Source organism: Myodes glareolus, chromosome 21 (assembly GCF_982192425.1).
Source record: "Myodes glareolus chromosome 21, mMyoGla1.1, whole genome shotgun sequence".
Taxonomy (NCBI): Eukaryota; Metazoa; Chordata; class Mammalia; order Rodentia; family Cricetidae; genus Myodes; species Myodes glareolus.
This window is the reverse complement of record NC_142046.1, coordinates 54,679,234-54,699,827: the sequence shown is the minus strand read 5'-3', so window position 1 is coordinate 54,699,827 and position 20,594 is coordinate 54,679,234. Positions and strand designations below refer to the sequence as shown.

General features: G+C 36.3%; 1 protein-coding gene across 1 annotated transcript in view; it reads left to right on the top strand.

Annotated features, from left to right (window-relative positions):
• The window catches only part of Atf2 (activating transcription factor 2), a 77,334-nt gene that overhangs the window by 14,497 nt on the left and 42,243 nt on the right, over nt 1-20,594 (top strand). The window contains 5 exon segments of the mRNA XM_085680943.2: nt 3,821-3,916; nt 8,697-9,009; nt 13,625-13,700; nt 16,358-16,495; nt 17,111-17,180. Of these exon segments, the coding sequence (XP_085537069.1) occupies nt 17,133-17,180 (48 nt within the window). The 5' untranslated portion in view covers nt 3,821-3,916; nt 8,697-9,009; nt 13,625-13,700; nt 16,358-16,495; nt 17,111-17,132.

The following is a 20,594-nucleotide window of genomic DNA, read 5'->3' as shown; positions in this document are numbered from 1 at the left end:
TTAGACAGGCAAAGAATCACAGCTGTATAGAGTTAAACAAATGCATCATAAACAAATCAACACACCTTAAAATAATATTCCCCAACATCTCTGCTCTAGTTGAGCTTACTTGGATGGATAACAGGATATTCTGTGTTGGTATCTGTAATCTCTTTATACCTGGAGAGTTCCCTTTCCTTTTAATATAACCTAGTCACAGGTTTCAGGTATTAGAGTATAGACTTTTTAATATATATATATTTATTGTGAAAGTTTGTCTGATTTATTTTATTAATTTCATGTGTGCATGCATGCATGTCTGTGTGAGGGTATAGAATCCCCTGGCACTGGAGTTACAGACAGTTGTGAGGTATCATGAAGGTTCTGAGAAATGAACTGGGATCTTGAAGAACGCCCAGAGCTTTTAACTGCTGAGCCATCTCTCCAGCACTATGGAACATGGATGCTTTTGAGGGACCATTCTACCAAAAATTGACTCCTTAAAGTTTTTAATTGTAAGTTTAAATCATTGAAAAATTTAATTTCTGGTTTTTTTTTTAGATGATCAGCACTTTTTAAAAAAGTATCTAATAACATAATACTATGACTGGTTTGAAAATCAAGCTATTCTTAGTAGTTGAATTTTTCAGTGTTCCTTTTCATTGCTTCAACATAATTTTGTTTGGTCCAGCATATCTTAGTGTTTAAGAATACTTTATTGATCATTTTTTACTTTGTAATAACTGTGAACCTAGCTTATCAATTTTCATGTTTATTCTTTTCTTCATTCTCATGGAACTCCCTCTCAGGAAAGTGTATTTTAATTAGTATTTCATAAGTGGAAAACATAGTCATTAAATGAAAATTGTTTTTATTATGAAGTACAGGGCATATGAAGAATTCATAGCATTATTGAACACAGCAAGATACAGTTGATAAAACCATGTTTTGCCTTTAGCAAAAATACATTATTGTAAAATAAGATTAAATTAATGGAGGCTTTGTGACAGTCTTATTTAAAATTATTCATATTTTGAAATATAAAGCCAGGGCAGTGTGTGCAAATAAGATTTCGGATAAGTGAGGAGTATAAGGGCATTTCTGGTTTTGAAAGCATGAAATTGAGGACTCAGGAAAAAAAAAACAAGTTGAAGACCTAGAAACCAAGTATTCTTGGGAAACTTTCATGTGACATCATTGATACAGACCCCTCAAGGTTGTGACTTTGGAAGTTTGTCCCAACAATCTTACTATGTACCACCCATTACTTCTCTTGTATGTATTAGACTCTTGAGTTTGTGACCAAGAACAGATTGGTTCTCTTTAACACTGATGCTGGTCTCTGTGTTCTAGTAGTGTTTGGTTTGGCATATTTACTGTTGGCAGTCCTGGTACCTTTGTGTGGAGATATTGCCTATGCCCACAGGTTAGTTATGTCCAAATATACAGAAAGTGGGTAGGATGATGTTAGTGAAGGAGAGATTCCTTACATCTGTGCCTTCTGAGCTTTAACAAGTGTTACTTTAATGTTTACCGAAGTCTAGGTGATTATGGAGTAAGTTAAGCTATGTAGGACAGGTATGGCTGGTTAGTTTAACCTTGTTGCCTTTTGTTTGAAGGGATAATTGCCCTGGTGTGTTTCTAGATGCTAGTTCCAGATCTTTTTGTGAACTGCTGAAGTAAGAACATAAACATCTGTGTGCAAATAGGAATAGCTAAAGCCACACTTGTAAAAATGAACATTTCTCTGAAAAACAATAGTTTGTAGGAGTCTATCTCTGCTTGAAATATGTGAGCTTTTTTCCATTGTCACACAGGCAATATGCAAGGCCAATCTGTAGGTGACGAGGAAGAAGGGACAATCATGAATATGAGAATGGCAATGTAAGAGCACAGAAAAAAAAAACGAATTGTACTTGGAGAGAGTAAACTCTACAGACTGTCCACAAAATTGTCCTTTGAATTGCTGTCCCATATATAGCTTCATTTTGCATTTATGTTGCTAAATATCTTTTTTAAAATCCTTTCTCCATAAGGAGCAGTTTATATTTAAAACAGATTTTTTTTTCCCAGCCTTGAAATGAGACACTTCCTGGTTTCTGATTTTCTACTTTAAGATAGTAAGGAACCATCAGAAATCCTAAAGGAAAGTATTGCCCTTCTTTCCAATAGTCTGCAATAGGAAATTCCCCCAAATTCTTACATGACCTGATAATAGGGGTTCATTCCAAGGTGATCTATTTCCTTTTGAACATCATGCTTTGGAAATCAGTACTTTTCCCTAACATGGTTGATAGCTGAACCATCTGCCAACTTCTTATTCATCTCACCTTATCCAGTACTTACATAACAGTCTGTGTAGTCATTGTAAATTTTTTGGATTGTCTATAAGAACTTACCCTCAGCCTGGCTGTGGTGGTACATGCCTTTAATTCCAGTATTTGGAGGCAGAAGTAGGTGAATCTCTGAGTTTGAGGCCAGCCTAGTTTACGTCGGGAGCTCCAGGACAACCAGGGCTACACACTACACAGAGAAGCCCTGCCTCGAGAAACGAGAGAGAGACAGAGACAGAGAGACAGAGAGAGAGGAAAGAAAGTGTGTTTGCTCTCTCAAATGACAATGATTCAGATTTTTCTTTCCTCTTACATTGCCATTCTGATATTCATGATTGTCCCTTCTTTATTACCTACAGGTTGGCCTTGTATCTTTAGAGAAATCTTTATGAATGTTGGTCATTCTCTGACAGTGGCAGGACCTTTAAGACATTTTTATGAGCTGTCTACATTTTAGAAAGAAATGAATAGGATGGCAACTAATTATCCAACAATATGCATTCCCTTTTTACTCACTGATATTTCAGTTTTTAACTAGGCAGGTGATGGCCTGATAATGGGGACTCAGTCCCAAGGAAATGGTACAAGAACATCTATTTCCTTTTGAACACCATGCTTTAGAAATCAGTACTTTTCCCTGACAAAGTTAATAGTTGAACCATCTGCCAAGTTCTTGCCCGTTTCACCTTGTTCAGTACTTACATAACAGATCTGTGTAATCATTTGTAAGTTTTGTAAATTGTAAGAGTTTACTCTCAGCCAAATAATTTCCTTGGCATTTTTGGCCACTTGTGACTAAGTTCTACCCCATAGAATGTGAGTAGAAATTTTCTCTGGCATTTGTGAAAAGTTTCCTTAAAGGGAAGTCATTATTTACTTCTCTTTCCTTTGCTGTCTGATCTGCAACTGTGATGACTAGAGCTTTACAATTGTTAAAAACCTTGAAGGGAAAGGATTTATGAGGACATCAGAGCACCAAAGGGCCCTGAGTACCTTATGATTATGGTTCCGGGATGCCCGTGTTTATGTGAAATAATTAAACTTCTGAACAATACAAGATTGCATTTAATCAGTGGATCTTATTCTAGCATGCATGCATGAAACATCAAGCTATTTCCATGTAAGATACACATAAACTAGGGTCCATAGATTTTATTGTGTTAGCAACAACATAAGAAAAATATTAGTTTTCACTATGAATGTTATGATGCTTGAATTCAACTCATTTATTTCTTGTCCTTTAGGTATATGCTGCTAAAAATCATTTATTTTCTCCCTTTCACCATGCTTCTATTGCCTTACAACCATCCTTAAAGCTGGTCTATATCTAGTAGGTGATAATGTGTTGGCAATTGGGGGTATTGTTTGGTGACCATCTTTCTGAAACATTTGAGATTTTTGGAAGAAACTTTATATAATAAGATAAATAGTAGGCAAAATTTAAATATAACATGTATGTTAAATAGGGTAACAAGTGTTTTCTCTTCTGTTTCTCTCCTTTTCTCTAGAGATACTAGATGGCAACTTGGAAAGTGCTGCTTGTTTAACAAGAACTTAGGGATTCCTGTCAACAGAGTAAAACTCATGGCCCACCAGCTACAAAGGTAAAGGAATTTGAGCTTCTCCCCCATCTTGTGTGTGTGTGTGTGTGTGTGTGTGTGTACACGTGTGTGTGTACGTGTACATGTGTATACGTGCACATTTGTATCATGAGTGCATGCATATGTTGAGGCCAGAAGTCAATGTTAAATGTCTTTCCATTTGTTTCTACTCTAGTTTCTGAGACAAGGTCTTTGAACCTGGAACTCACTGATTCAACTAGACTGACTGGCTGACTGACCAGCAAGCTCCAGGGTTTCTCCTATCTCCACATTTTCAGTGCTAGCCTTTTTTTTTGCCATGAGTTTCTGGAGATCTTTTCATGTTTGTGCAGAAAGCCCTTCACCAACTATACCATCTCCCTGCTCCAAAGTAAAGCTTTGAATGTAAAATTGTTCTTTTCATATTGTAATGATTAGTCTCTAAAATATTAATGAAATAACAGCTGTTTCTGTTTGACAGTCCTCAAACACTAGTATCCTGTATTGATAGTGTTCAGTCTAGGGGGTCCAGGAGGAGATCTGGAGGGTTAGCAGATTTGGAGATGACCTCTTGAAAATGGGATGTGTATTAGCATATGAGAAACACACTAAAGACTTGAATTCTTTTCATAATCCAAAAGTTCTTAAACTTAGCTTTTTAGCAAAAGGTCAAAAAAAGTCCTAATTTACCTAAAAAACTTTAAAGTAGGAAGTTAATCTACAGATTGTTTTGTGGGTTACAGAATCATTTGAGGCAAAAGGTTTATTTTGTGGCCGTGTAATCTTATTTGCTTGTGGAAGTTTATTGCCATGATGGTTATCAGACAACACATAAGCATTAAGCTGAAGTTGCATAGTTTGCCCCTTATTCCTTTTTGAACAAGTACATGCCAACCACGAGGATAGTAGAGAAATGAAGTATGGTGGGTTTTGTGTGCAAACCATTTACTATTTATGTAATTCCTAAAAAGGTAAGGAAAATAGCAATTTAATAAAGGTTGTCTGGTTTGCAGAACATCTCAAGACATGGTGAACTAATGATAAACATTGTCAAATATATGAAGATAAATAAATTGATATGTGTTTCTTTTTGAGTCTTGAAGTCCAAATCAGAAAAATTGCATAAATGGGCAGTTTCTCTAATTTTGATTTCCCCCAAATTAGGAAGAAACTAAAATGTACATTTATTTTAAAAGTAAACCAGCCATGTAGTGGTGGTGCATGCTTTAATCTAGCACTCAGGAGGCAGAGGCAAAGGATTTCTGTGAGTTCGAGGCCAGCTTGGTCTACAGAGTAAGTTCCAGGACAGCCAAGCCTACACAGATAAGCCCTGGCTGGATAAGGCAAGTATGAGGAAGAAAGAGATAACCTGATAATTTTTTGCACTTACTTGTATTTTGAGCTACTTGATATAAAAATTAATGATGTAAGGGCTGGAGAGATGGCTCAGTGGTTAAGAGCATTGCCTGCTCTTCTAAAGATCCTGAATTCATTTCCTGGCAACCACATGGTGGCTCACAACCATCTGTAATGAGGTCTGGTGCCCTCTTCTGGCCTGCAGACATACACACAGACAGAATATTGCACACATAATAAATAAATAAATAAATAAATAAATAAAGAAAGAAAGATTAATGATGTGATTAGAAGTATTCTCCATTAAATTTATTCCCTGAGTATGAGGGACTATGTCTAAATCATTGTACTCTGGAGTCTAGCATAGTTAACACTTGTTGCCTATGAAATAGTGTTCATTGACTACATACTGAAGCAAATAAGATCTGAATTTCAGGATAGAGGAAGATGAGAAAGATTAATAATGATTCCTGTGAATGAAAAGGGGATAAATGGATGAACTTCAAGGTGTGCTTCCAGTATTTTAGCCTTTTTGAGGACCACTTGTGATCTCTGTTGCATATTCTTTGACAACTTCTTCTCCTTCCCCTGCCATTTAAAATTGTGAAACCCTTTTTTTAGTTTATCCTAGGACCATAATTTATAAACTTGGGGAATGGTAAGATGGGTGGGTAAGAGTAAAAGCCAAGATCCTTTCTTTCCATGGTTCTAAAGACCCTCATCATTTGCTTTATTCTGTCTTACGTTGCTTCATTTAATATAAAATCTCATGCATCAGCCATCAGAGGATCTCTCAGTTTATTATTAGTATTGCTCTTTGTGATGTCTTTGTACACACATATGCCATGACTTACATGTGAAGGTCAGAGGACAACTTCAGTTGTTGGCCTTTGCCTTTTACTTTGAGATCAGTCTCTTTCACCCCCTCCCTCCCCCCCTCCCCCCACAGTGTATGCAAGGCTAGTTGGCCCCATGAGCTTCTAGAGATTCTTTCTTTTCTGCCTCCTGTCTGGTTGTAGGATCACTGGGTTACAGATGGACACTATCTTACCTGGCTTTCAAATCTTGTTTACACAGCAGGTGTTTTTCCCACTCAGGCATCTGTTTTATTTTGGCTTGTTATCTTCTCTCTGTGAAGTATAGTCAACTAGCTTGTCTTTTCTTTGAGAAGGTTCAACTCAGGCATCACTTCCTTTGGTAGTATTCCAAGGCCCCCCTCCAGAATTTTTTAGGTACTTTGGGAACAGATAAATTAAGTTTAAAATAAATTTTAAGAGACTTCTACATCAGGAGCACATGGTCAGAAATCCATGTCATAAGTAAAAGCCTATGGCTATGAATATATATCTCATTTGTAGAGCATGTGCCTAGTATGTACATGTCCCTGGGATTAGTCCTTATCAATTCATAGCACACAAACTATATTCATAGCACACACATCTATATTCGAGAGAAAATCTTAGACTCACTTTTTTGTTGTTATTTTGTTGTTGTTGTTGTTGTTTTTCGAGATACAGGGTTTGCTGTGGGACAAAGGTCTTGTATTGTTTTAATAAAACGCCAGTTGGCCAGTAGCCAGGCAGGAAGTATAGGTGGAACAATCAGGCAGGAAGTAAAGGTGGGGTGATGAGAATGGGAGAATTCTGGGAAGAGGAAAGACTCAGTCTGTAGTTGTCACCCAGACACAAAGGAAGCAAAATGAGAACGCCTCACTGATTTAAAAGGCCACGTGGCTGACACAGACAAGAATTTTGGGCTAATTTAATATGTAAGAGTTAGATAAGAAGCCTGAGCTACTAGGCCAACTAGTTTATGATTAATGTAGACCTCTGTGTTTCTTTGGGACTGAATGGCTGCAGGACCAGGCAGAACAGAAACTTTGGTCAACAGAATGGCACCCGGTGTGGGGTGAAGCACCAATGTGGTCAACTAAACCTAAAAAGCTTAAAAAGAATTCCAGACACAAAAGAACGGAGTTAAGCGTGGCTTCTTGGTAGCCATCATTTTGCTGACTGCTGGTGGTGTGCCACAGCTTGTTTAAGTGAGGTCTTCCTGATTCAGTGGTAGCAGACAAAAAACAACAACAACAACAAAAAACGTGCGGTTTCAAAACAGCGGCTTCCTGGTTTGCTGGCACAGATAGCTCTGACTCTCTTGGGAGTTCTGGCCAAGGAGCATTTAAACGGGGTTTGTAAGCAGAGTGTTACAAACCGCTTAAAGGTTCGACATAGACCCGCTGCATACTTGAAACTGGGGTGGTGTGTGTGGCTTACAGAAGCAGTGAATATGCCTCCACCATGTTCAGTTGGGCAGAGCCAAAAGGCAAAGCAGCTTTAGTCCTAGTCATGCCGCCAGTTAGCTTTTTAAAGAAGCACTTAGCATTTTAAGAGGTTCTATTGGCCAGAAAATAATTACAGGTACACAATAAAGACAAATTCAGATGAAAAAGGCCTCTAAATGGGTCAGTGTCTTTAAAAAATGTAGACTTGGGAGAGAGAAGAAAAAGAGTAAAGAGACAGTAAATATAATATAAGAGTACAGCCAGTTATAGATTAAAGATAATAAAATATTAAACTCATAGAAAAACTAATAGACTAAGAAAAAATAAGCCTCATAAAGATGGACTATATACAGAGAATCTGGTTTTCTTTGAATTTTTTGACTGTGAAGAAGATAAGTACAGAAAGACATTTCATTGTATGGGCTTTTAAGCTAAACCAACCTATATATTTGAAAGATATCTTGATTCCAAAGTTTGGGTCTAAGGATTTCTTTCTTTGGAAAAGAGCTTCTGCTTTTGTTTTCACAGAAGTTTAGAGCCTGTGGATTAATTCCAGACTAATGTGATTTTATGGACCAAGATCCCTGAAAGGTTGCCATGAACAGCCCCAAAAATTACTTCGCCCATCAAAACACAAGAAGCAGTTTGGAGAGAACTACACCCAAATTCCCAAATATTTTTCATAAAAGTTTATTTACATTTAAAGGGAGATATGCTATAGAGATTTGCATTGGTATGGATCTTGCTCTATTCATGCAAATTTTAGGTCAGTCTTGTTATATGTATATTTCTGCTCTTGATTAAGGTATTGTGATTGTGTAGTTAATTTAAAAATGTAAAATTAAAGAAATACAGGTTAATAGAGAGTCATCTATAATAGTCAAGCTTGTAGTAATATTAGTTAGATTTTCTAGATACATAGAGATATATTTCAATTAGATAGATATTCTTCAAATCTTTCAGAGACCTTCAGAATATGGCATTTAAAATGTCTTAAGAGTCAAAACTTTTTATGACAATGAGACACATCTGCTCTTGGCAGCACCAATTACTTCAAGAGAATGATGGGCATCAAAGAGGTTTCTTATGGAGTTGGTTAGCCACTTGGGCAAGAAGCTGCTCTTGCCTGGACTGCTTGATGGTATATTTTATAAACTGAACATGCAGGACCCACAGAGAAATGACTGCTGAACTTGCCTAAAGGTGAGATGGTCCTTCAGAGTTCCTGCTTCATGAAAGAGTCTGCCAGACATTCTGCAGGACACAGAAGAAAGTGACTGACAAACTGTTACTGAAGGTGGAACTGTCTTTGAAATTTCCTGCTTCGTGGAAAAGTCTGCTGGATATTATGGGCCTGAAGGCTAAAGATGGATGGTCCAATGATACAGAAGAACTTTGGGTGACTATCCAGGTAGTGAGATGTCTCTGTGAATTCTGGGAGTTTTGGAAATTGCTTACAATGCACTTCCTGTTTACTTAGGTAATATTATATTCTAAAGTCTTGGAATGGATGTTTAAAAGTAGATATAATTGTAGTTTTCCTTAGTTATGATAAAAGATAAAGTAGATATAAATATTGTAACTAATTTTTGCTTGATAACTGTTTTGTTATATGTAGCTTTACTGTGATAAAATGAGAACCTTCCTTTTCATTTAGACAGAAAAGGGGAGGTGTTGTATGTAGAGGGGAATCCCACATCACATTACATCACAGAAACTGCTTTGAGCCTATAGCAGGGCAGAATAGAGCTAGGTGGGGAAAACTAAGTTGAATGCTGGGAGAAAGAAGACAGAGTCAGTGAGAAGCCGTGTAGCCCCATCAGAGACAAACGCCAAAACTTTACCCAGTAAGCCACAGTCTTGTGGCAATACACAGATTAATGTGTGTTAATTAGTTTAAGATATATTAAGCCAGAAATACGCTTAAGCTATTGGTCAAACAGTATCGCAAATAATATGGTTTCTGTGTGATTAATTCGGGGTTGAGCAGCAGGAGTAGACGAGCAGCCTCACACAAGTTGTTGCCCAACATGGGGCACGAACTCATGACCCTGAGATTAAGAGTCTCATGTAGCTAGGCCCACATTCCGAAAAAAAATAGATTATGGATGTTTGCCTTTGTTTAGAATATTGGTTACAAGTTGATATGGATAATGGTCAGGGAAAAAGCTAAACAAAGGAGATTTGATTCATAGTTCCTGTTTTGAAGAAAAAAAAAAGCAGGGGGGAAGGGCTGTGGGACAATGGTCTTCTACCCTGTAAAGATTTGTTACTTGTATTTTAATAAAACGCTGATTGGCCAGTAGCCAGGCAGGGAATATAGGCGAGGCAACCAGGCAGGAAGTATACGTGGGGTAACGAGAACAGAATTCTGGGAAGAGGAAAGACTCAGTTTGTAGTCGTCACCTAGATGCAGAGGATGCCTCACTGATAAAAGGTACCAAGCCGTGTGACTAACACAGACAAGAATTATGGGTTAATGTTGGATATAAGAGTTAATAAGAAGCCTGAGCTAATAGGCTAATCAGTTTATAATTAATGTAGGCCTCTGTGTGTTTCTTTGGGACTGAGCATCTGTGGGACCAGGTGGGGCAGAAACCTGTGTCAATGCAGGGTTTTTCTGTGTATCTTTGGTGCCTTTTTTGAAACTCACTATTGTAGACCATGCTAGCCTCAAACTTGCAGAGATCCACATGCCTCTGTGTCCCAAGTGCTGGGATTAAAGACATGCAACCACCACTGCTCTGCTTTGGATTGACATCTTAAACAAATTGGTCATACCCAGCCCATATGGTTGTATAAGATATAGCTGTTGAAAATCATATCTAAGATAGGCATTTTGGTTCCTGTCTGTAGTTCCAGGATATGAAAGGCGGAAGTGGGAGAATTGTTCAAAGTTCGAGGCCAGCGTGGTCTACAGAGCAGGTTTCAGGCCAGCTAGAGATATAGAGGGCACTACTGTCGCAAAAAATGAAGAAAAGAAAGTCCATTTAATATTTAGTGGCATTATTTCTGAGTACTGTGGCAGAATTGAGATACATAGTGCCAAGACTGAAATCTGCGCTGCTTTGGGCTATTAACAGCAGTTATCTCTAAATGGTGACTCTGACCACCCGTGCTTTTGTATGCTCTAGTGGGAATAAATTTAAATTTCTTACTAAGTTCACCATGTGCAGTTTAGTGTGTGTTTTCAGAAGGAACACGTGATCTTCCAAACCTCAATTCAAACATGAACTTTAAGTGTTTGTGTGTTTTGCTCTTTTTGAATGATCTGATATTAGCATATGCAGGATGCCTAATCTCTCTCTCTCTCTCTCTCTCTCTCCTCAAAGGAGTTTATGTTATTTAGGTTTTCATAGTCTGATAAGGTACTTTAATTTTAACTTACATTTGTGGGTATTTATTTTTAATCATAATTTTACTTCATGTTTACAAATGAGTATATTCCAACAATTTAGTGATAGAATTGGTTAATATACTATATAGCTCTCCATCTGGAATAAGATTATGGGACCTTAATTTATACTATGATTTTTTTTGGATGATTTTTTTGTTTGGATGTTGTTTTGAAACAAGTCTTACACTCTTGCTCAGGTTGACCAAGAACTCACTGTATACCCCAAGCTGTCTTCAAACTCAAGACATTCTTCTTGCATATACCGCAGTAGCCAGCTCTAGACCAATTTCTGCTTCAGTCAAATGGGAATAAAGTGATGTTAGTCATGTTTTACATATAGACTTAAAAATTTATCAGTGGAAAAATTAATGAGTACTTAATGTGGAGTTATTACCCAGTGTTTTTAAAATCTTTTCATTCAAAATTATATTGCTATATATTTTTAGTAGCTATAAATTTATATATAAAGTACTCTTTTAAGTTATTGCTGGTCTGGAGAATTAGAGCCTCTGTAACAAAAATGAAGGCTCAGAAACCTGGGGTAAATCATCTTATTATCTAAGCCATCTCTACTAAATCTTGCTCTTATTTTAAAGAAGAAAACAGTGGTTTCCATTTGAGTGCTTATGGCAAACAAATCATTGAGCTATTTTTTATTTTACTCTCAAAAGTATATTGTAGATATTCCCTTTTATCAAAACACACAGTGACTGAGTTAAAGCTTAGTTTTTAAAGAAACAGTGCATTCTTTCTCAGATGTAGGATCTGTAGGTGTCTTCCCACCTCAGCTAACAGCACTTAGTTCACATTAAAGGTCCTTAAACTTAGGTTCTGTGTTACTTGGTGTGGTTAATCTCTGACCTTTACCACAAGTACTGGTCATTTGTGTCTTCACTGGTACTGAAGCACCGGAATGCAACTATTTAAGATTTTCTTAGGAATGGGAATGCGGTATTTTAGATTCTTCATAATTTTTGAATTTGAAGTCATGCACTTCACAAGCCATTTGTAAGCTCCTTTGGCAGCTTTCGTTATGTGAAGATATTTTCAAACTTGCTGTGAGATTATGATGAGCACAGATTTAAAGGTTTGAGGTTTAGTTAGATTATCAGAGAGATAGCACTTAGAATCTCTTAGAGGAATTGTTAACTTTTCTAGCTGTAGATGCTTGAACTGTATTTATAGCTATCTCCACTGAATATTATGTTATAGTGATAAGAGAATGGGTATTTGTGTTAGTTGGCTAGAAAAGCGGTTGTGTAGATTTGTTTTGAAGAAGAAAACAGTGATTCTGGAGGTGTCAACTTCTTAAAAAGCTTCTTTAGAACTGTCAGTTTGTCTATAGATAGTTAATATTTACATGTTTATGCATTTAAATGAGTGGTGTGTTGCCTTAGGAACAGTCACCCTGAGCTGACATTTTGTTGATAAAGACAGAAGCATGATGAGATGATCTTTGGGTTATCCTAGTGTTCTCTTCTTCATAGCAGCGTACAGTTGGATGTGAGCAGAGAAATGATTTATCTTACCTAGGGTAAAGGAAGACAGTTTTTCCTTCCTGTCTCCTAAAGTAGGACTCCAGGACTCACCACTACTGCCAGTTGTACTTTTCTACATGGGAATTATCTACTTTTTCTAAGCAAGACATAATTCCCCCCCCCCCCACACCACTAACTTATTTGCAATGAGAAAACTGTTTACTGTCTTTAACACATGATAGGGGAAAGGAAAATGAGAAGGAGGAGTTGGGATGATAGTGGTACTTCCTTCATAAAGTACTTCCAGGACAAGCTGGAGCACACTTCCTTAACCCTGGCTCAGAAAGTGGGGTGGCACAGAGAGGGGTGGATCCCTGAAGTTCATGGCCGACCAGTCTAACCCAGTGAATGAGTTCCAAGCTCAGTTCTAAATTCAGCAAACCTAGTTTTAGAAAACAGGGTGACAAACAAGCAAAGTGTGCCTCTGTTGACATTCATGTGTATCTGCATGCACATGTTACATACACATAGACAAACGTACTGTATATACAAGCATACCAAAATAATCATAGAGAGTTGGCAGATTTTTTTAAGTGGGCCATTTGTCTTTTTAATTTCAGTATGATTTACATATACACACACAATTTGCTTATATTTAAGCTAGCATTAAATAAGTAAGTTGCAAAGATATGGAAGAGGAAACTATATAGATCATTTATATTCAGGAAGAAATAAATTTTGATAATTTTCTAAATAGAAATTTTGTACTGTGTGTGTGTGTGATTGTGTCTTTGTTTTGTGATAGGGTATTCCGTTTAACCCAGGCTGACTATGATCCTCCCGCCTTAGCCTCACTTAAGGGGGGATTTTAGGCTTGTGCTACCAAGCCTGATTTAGTTCTGTTTTTTCTTAAAGATTTCAAATGTATTTTTTTTAAAAAAATGCTGTTTTAATGACTACTGGCCAACCATGCCCTAAGGGCTAAATTAAATACTTTTTCCTTTTTTAAACCCTATTGTGGAGCTTGATGGATTAATGCCTCCAATTAATGCATTTATACAAGTTTTCGTATTTCAGAAGTAATGTATTGTTATAAATATTCTTAATTTTTTGATAAAATAATGTTGAGAATGATCAAGTGCTTTCATTTTCAAAATCAAATGCATTTTAAGAAATGTTTTAGTACTATTTGTAACAGTGTGAAACCATTTTGTTTTCAGTATCTTTGCCATGAAACAGAGGACATGATAAGCTATTTAACTTAATGAAATTCAAGTTACATGTGAATTCTGCCAGGTAAGTGCATGATGTAATAGTTAATATTTTGAGCCATGTTTCTTATTATAAGTTGTGAAACTTATTTTTTCGTATGTTGTATCTACTAGATATATATTTCAATATTTTTTTCCTAAATCTGAAGCCTCTTATCAGTATGGTTTTCAGTTGGTTCTTGTTTCTGAATTATCAAGTTAAGAGCATTAAAATAACAGGACCCACCCAAGATCAAGGCCAGTGCTACAGTAGCAACATCCTGTCTCAAAAAAACAAAAACAAACAAACAAACAAAAAAACCCAAAACAGTGTGGAAGATTGTACAAATACATGTTTTCTGTTTTCAATGTCTTCTAAAATGAATTCATGTTGATGTGTTAGAAAAGTTTTTAGCTATCAAATAACATTTGCAAAATGTCATATACTCAAGTCCTCTTGGTTCAGTTTACCAGTTACTAGGGTCATGAGGGAATGCCAGTGCCCTGCTTTTAAAAAGCAAGCTATAAGTTGTTAAAAGAGTTAATTTGAAACTTTAAGGAAAATTCTGAAGAAGGAAAGTAATCTTGACCAAGAAATATCTTTTTATAGTTGTATTTGAGAAAATCGTTGGTTTGTATGTGTTTTAGATCTTCATTTAAGCTTAAAAAGTCCCTCCCTCTGGGTTTCCTTTTTCCTTGTGAATTTTACTTGTTGAAAAGACTGGGTAGTGTCTTAATAAATGCTTTCATATTGGTTTGGGCTGATTGATACTATTGGTAGTATTAGGTATGTTTCATATGTTCTGTAGAGTTTTGGTGGGTTTTTTTTCAACTTGTGATAAAGAAGTGTTACTAGATTCAGCCCTAACACCACTTCATACTCTGCAATTATTTTTAATTTTATTGTTCAATTGATGTGTGTTATCAGCTTGATGTAAACACTGTCTCTTCTTAGTGATTTTTAAACAAATGATTCTTTAATACTATGTCATCACCTCAGATTTAGAAGTTTTTTCTGGAACACACATGTGAATGAAGATACCTATATTATTTTTGTTTTATATCATAGATAAACTCTTGGCTTTGCTTGATATTGAAATACAAATTTTATAGAACAAAATACATTTTGTGGAGTTTTGTTTTGTTAGTCTTTTTTTTTTTTGTCCTGAGCATTGCCTTTTGGGTTCTTATAAAGAAAATTCAGGGTTAGAATAAAGAAAATTTAGGGTTAGAAAGATGGCTAAGCAGTTAGAGTACTTGCCGTTCTCCCGAAGGATCCAGGTTTGTCCCAGCATCCAGGTGACTATTCACTACTGTCTGTATCTCTAGGGGATCTGGTGATCTTGTTGTTGGCAGGTACCACGCACAGACACTGCACATACACATAGGCAAAACATTCACAAACGTAAAGTAAAAATAAAAAAAGAGACAAACTTTTACCTACATCAAAATCATGAAGATCATTACCATATTCTCTCATCTCTGTGACTTGATTTGTGTGATGTGAGATGGCCAAAGGTAGAATCCGTGGGTTTTGTTTTTTCCCAACAGATTTAAAGATTCTCAAAGGATTTAGAAAAATTTACAACATTTCCTAAATTTATTTGGATGTAAATATTTTCTGTAACTACAATAGCCCTGTGTAGTATGCTTTGGAAACACTTTTCTAGAAAGTTAATAAACCAGAGTTGTAAAGGGTATACCCAAACTGCCAGTTAAGTCAAATGTTGATGGAAGTGTTTTAGCTGACGTGGGCGCCGAGCAACAAGTCCCCTGAAACTGCGCCGTCGCTCCAGCCCGGGTACCAAAGTAAAAAAGAATTAACATGTCCCAAATCTATAAAGCCATCACAAAATAACACATAGTGACATTATTTCTGATGAACTTAAATGTACAACAAAATATTAGCAAATAAAATCAGGAGATTATATCTCCAAGATGGGGTTGCTCCAAACATTCTAGTTGGTTTATCAACTGAAAATCATTCACCACATTATTGACCACATTAAAAAAAGAAAGAAAGAAATTAAAGGGTTGAACGGGGTGTGTGTTGTAGCTGGGCTTTGAGGTAGACTGATTTCCAGCTTCCTGAGGAACTGCCACACTGATTTCCATATAGTGGCTGTACAAGTTTGCACTTTGGCCAGCAATGGAAGAGTGTCCCCTCTCCCCACATCTTCATCAGCATGAGCTGCCATTTGTTTTGTTGGTTACAGCCCCTCTGGCTAGGGTAAGATGAAATCTTAAAGGATATTGAATCTTTCTTTAAGTGTTTTTTAATAATTTGTGTTTTTTCCTCAAGACCTCTGTGGTTAGTTCTGTACCCCAGTTGGCCAGTTGGGTTTTTGAGGTGGTTTTTTTTTTTTTTCATGTGTGTGTGTTCAGTTTTTTTAGTTCTTTATATATTGCAGATACTGACCCTTACGTATTAACCCTGTATCAGATGTATAATTGATAAAGATCTTTTTTTATTCTGTAGACTGTCGTTTTGCCCAAATGAGGTGTCCTTTGCCATACGGAAGCTTTCCAGCTTCATGAGGTTCTATTTATTATTGTTGGTCTTAGTGCCTGCTATTAATGCCCTGTTGGGAAAGCCCTTCCCAGTGCCAGTAACTTCAAGCTTATCCCCACTTTTCTCTCATATTCAGGGTATCTGGTTTTATGTGAAGGTTCTTGATCCATTTGGAGTTTTGTTTTATGCAGGGTGATAAATATGGATCAATTTTCCACTTTCTACATGCAGCCATCCAGTATGACCAGCACCATTTATTGAAGATGCTAGCTTTTCTTCCTTATGTAGTTTTGCCTTTTTCTTCTGTTAAAAATCAGGTGTGTTCATAGGTATGTGAATTTATCAACCTGTTTGTTTTTATGTCAGTACCATGCTGGGTGTTATTATTATTATAATAGTTCTGTGATACAACTTGAAATCTGAGATTGGGATACTGCAGCCCTTTTATTATTCAGGATTCATTTACCTATCCTAGGTCTTTTGTAAGCCATAGGATTTGAAGATTGTTTTTTTAGCTTCTGTGAAGAATTGTGTTGGAATTTTTATGAGAATAGTATTGGATCTATAGGTTGCTTTTGGTAGGATGACCATTATGACATTATTAATCCTACCAATCCATGACATGGGCGATCTTTCCATCATCTAGTAACTTCATTTTTCCATTTCCTTTCCATGTTCATATAACATGGACATGCCAGTACATTGCCTTCACTTCCATAGTTTATGCAATTCTTTCTAGAAAGATACCTTGTAGGAAGAATATTCTGCACACTGCCCCATTCAACAGAAGACAGAATTAAAAATGTGACAGAAGTATGCTATTTTGCATTCAAATAGAAAAGTTAGCAAGTTTGGTAGAAATCAGATCTTGAGATAGTTATTTGAAATTGTTCTTTATTCAAAAACATCTCATAAAACACTTCATTCTCTGTGCTTTGTTACAGGTAATACAAGGACCTGTGGAATATGAGTGATGACAAACCCTTTTTATGCACTGCCCCTGGGTGTGGCCAGGTAATATATCCATTGTTTATAATAATCTTGTATGTTTCTTTTCATTTCATTTCAAATCATTGCTGGAATATATTATCATTAAGGTTTTACTGCAGCGATTTTTATAAGATTAGAATTAGGATAAAAACTAAACAAAAACATTTTAAAATTCTTTAATATCTATCCTAGTTTTAGAAAAAATAGTGTGGACAGTGGAAATAGTTTATCTTGTAGTAAAGGTCAGAACCGTAGACAAAAACACCAGACTTAAAAGAATATTATTTGAAAAGACAAGATCTCCTAAGTAAATTGGGAGCCTGGGGACCATGGAGGAGGGTAAAGCGGGAAGGGAGAGGAGGTGAGCAGAGAAAAATATATAATTCAATAAAAAGAATAAAATTTTAAAAAGAATGTTGATTTGTATTCATTGAAGATCATTGCTAAACTACCTAACTGAAAATCAGAAATGCATTGCTCTATGTAGAAATTGTTTTGCTTATTTGAACTTTTATAAAATCAGCTGATATTTACCTTAGACAGTATCACTAATCTATTAATGTTCTGAAATCTAACATCTTTAATTCAGTGCATGTGTGGAAGCATTTTCAGGAGATAATATTTTAATTTTTACTAGGATATTAAGTTATTAATTGCTATTACCATTATGCTAATCTTCTAACTACAGACACTAAAGAAGAATCGAGTTTTAATGTATAATAAACTTACAGAGTACTTATACTACAAAGTTAAGTAATAGACATTAAAGTTTTTTTATTGGTTTCATTTATTTTTAGTTGATATTTTAAGTTGAAATATAATCGACATACACTAAACTTCACTATAGTTCACAATTTGATGCTTTGGTCCTTTTTTTTTTTTTTACAGTTACTGATTTTGTTCACGTGTGCATGTTGTATGTGTTTGTGTTTGTTTGCTTATTAGCACAATTATGCCACATCTGGTATATGGAAGTCAGAGAACAACTAGGAGCCAGTTCCCTCTTTCATACCTGATGAGTTTGTGATACTCAAAGTCAGGTCATCAGGCCTGGAAGTAAACACCTTTACCTGCTAAGGTGTGCCACCTTACACAGTGTTGCAGTTTTTCATGTGTGTGTCTGTGTGTTCATAGAGCTGTTTGCCACAGTCATGATAGTGGACATACTCATCACCCCCAAAATTTTCTTGTGCGCATTTCCTTGACCCTTACTTGTGTCAACTACTGATCTGTCTTCCACAGTTGTACACTAACTAGTTTGTGCTCTCCAGGCTGTGTGAATGAACAGACATTAGAATATGTACATTTTTCTGAATTCTTTCATAACAAAATATGAGTTCTCAATTGTCTTGTCTACTTTCTGTGACTATACTGCAGATTAGGTACTTGGCAATTTATAAAGAAAACAGTTGGTCACATAACAGGGACACTGTAATCTGATTATATCACCAGAAATTCATGGATTGGAAACTTAAGCTCTGAAGTCATATGTTATCATACTTGGAGGTGGGAACTTTGTGAAGTGTCTAGGATCCCTACTTTAGACCTCTCAACCTCCAGCTAAATGAGCCCCTATTCTTCATTTGAATAATTTTATTCCACAGTTTATCCAGCATCTGTCTTTATTTCCATATTTAGCTACCAAAGATAAAATGAGTGAAATACAAGTCTTTATGTCTACACATGCTGTGTGTGGTTTCTATTGGATTGCCAACTGGAAGTATAATGGTGGAGTCGTGTGATAAAGCCTGCTTATCATTTTAGGAAATTATAGATTGCTTTCCAAAATGTATGGGCCATTTTATATTCCCATCAATAATTTATAAGATACTTAATTCTTTCATATTCTTGTTAACAATTGGTGTTTTCATTCTTTTAAATTTGACTCATCTTGTTCATAGATGGTAGTGCTGTCTCATTTTTTTCATGACTATTGAAAAGATAACAATTTTTCTAAGATGTATATATCAACCTTTTGTATATCTTTATTGTTCTGTGAGTGCTTTATCAACTCTTGTCTGTTTTTAAAACTTGAGTTGTCTAAGGGTTAGCGGTGTAGCTCAGTGGTAGACCATTTACATAATATGAGGTTCATTTAGCCCCTAGTAAGAAAGAGTATTTAGCTGGATTTTATTTTTATATTTAATTTTATGTTATGTCTATGGATGTTTTGTGTGTAAGTCTGCATTACATTCATACCTCGTGCTTGCAGAGGCAAAATCACTCAGGAACTGGTGTTATGGATGGTTAGTCAACACGTGGATAATGGGAGCAAAACCTGGATTGTCTGGAAGAGCAACGAGTGTCGTTAATCACTGAAATATTTCTCCAGCCCCTTGTTTTACTTTTTATTGATCATTATTATGGGTACATGTGTCACATACATGTGTGGAAGTCAGGACTTAAGGACTGGTTGTCTCTTTCTACCTGTTTGCTTTCTGGGGATGGAATTCAGGTCCCCAGGCTTGCACGGCATATGCCTTTACACACTGAGCTCTCTTTCTCTCCTGCCCAGATGCTATCTAAAGTAGATTGGTGAGGAAATGTATCAGTGGTAAGGTGACAATTGGATCAGTTGGACAAATGAAGAAAATACGGAAGAAATTGCATGTTTCTGTTGTGGCTGAAGTATACAGTGATTGGTGAGGAGCTTGGCAAGAGATCAGAGAGATAGGAAAAATGTTACCAGTAGAGCTTTGTGGACATGAGATACATGGATTTATTCACAGAGCATTGTGAAGCAAGGAATTTAGAAGATGATAATGGTCAAGGTGAAAGATGGACTAGGTAGGTAGGACAGTGGACACAGGAGAAATAGACTTTCAATAGCCAATATAAAGCTCTCACATGCTTTTTTATAAAGTAAGAGTAAAAATTAATAATCTTAAAAATTCTTTGAAACTAAGAGTATGACTAGTTTCCACTAGCTGGATTTGCTCTCTGATAAGTCAGATTTACTTTTATTTATTTATTTTTGGATTTAGTACCAAGTTGTCTAAAGAAGAGAGCTGGGTAGTTAACTGTTTTATGTATGTGCCTGTGTGTAGGTACTGGTATGCACATGTGGAGGTCAGTCCCTCCTACCATATGGTCCCCAGTATAGAACTTTTCCTTGGTAACTCAGAATGTTTGAGGTTTTACTTCATGGTCAGTTGACCCTGTTACTTGGGACCTGTAGCATGGCAGAAACAAAACTAATTACTCATATCACAAACTAAGGGATGAAGAGGCACTCAGTCCTCTTCTAGGCCACACCTCAAATGCCCACAGGACCTCTCCAAGACCAACATATGACTCTGCTTCCATCCTGGGAAGAAGCCTTTGGATTTTTGAGGGAAATTGGAGCTCTAAAGCTTAACAGCAGATACATTGTTTTTAGAAGCAGTCTTTTCAAAGTAACAAATTTTGCCATGTTATTCTAGAAGTCATTCTTGGAAA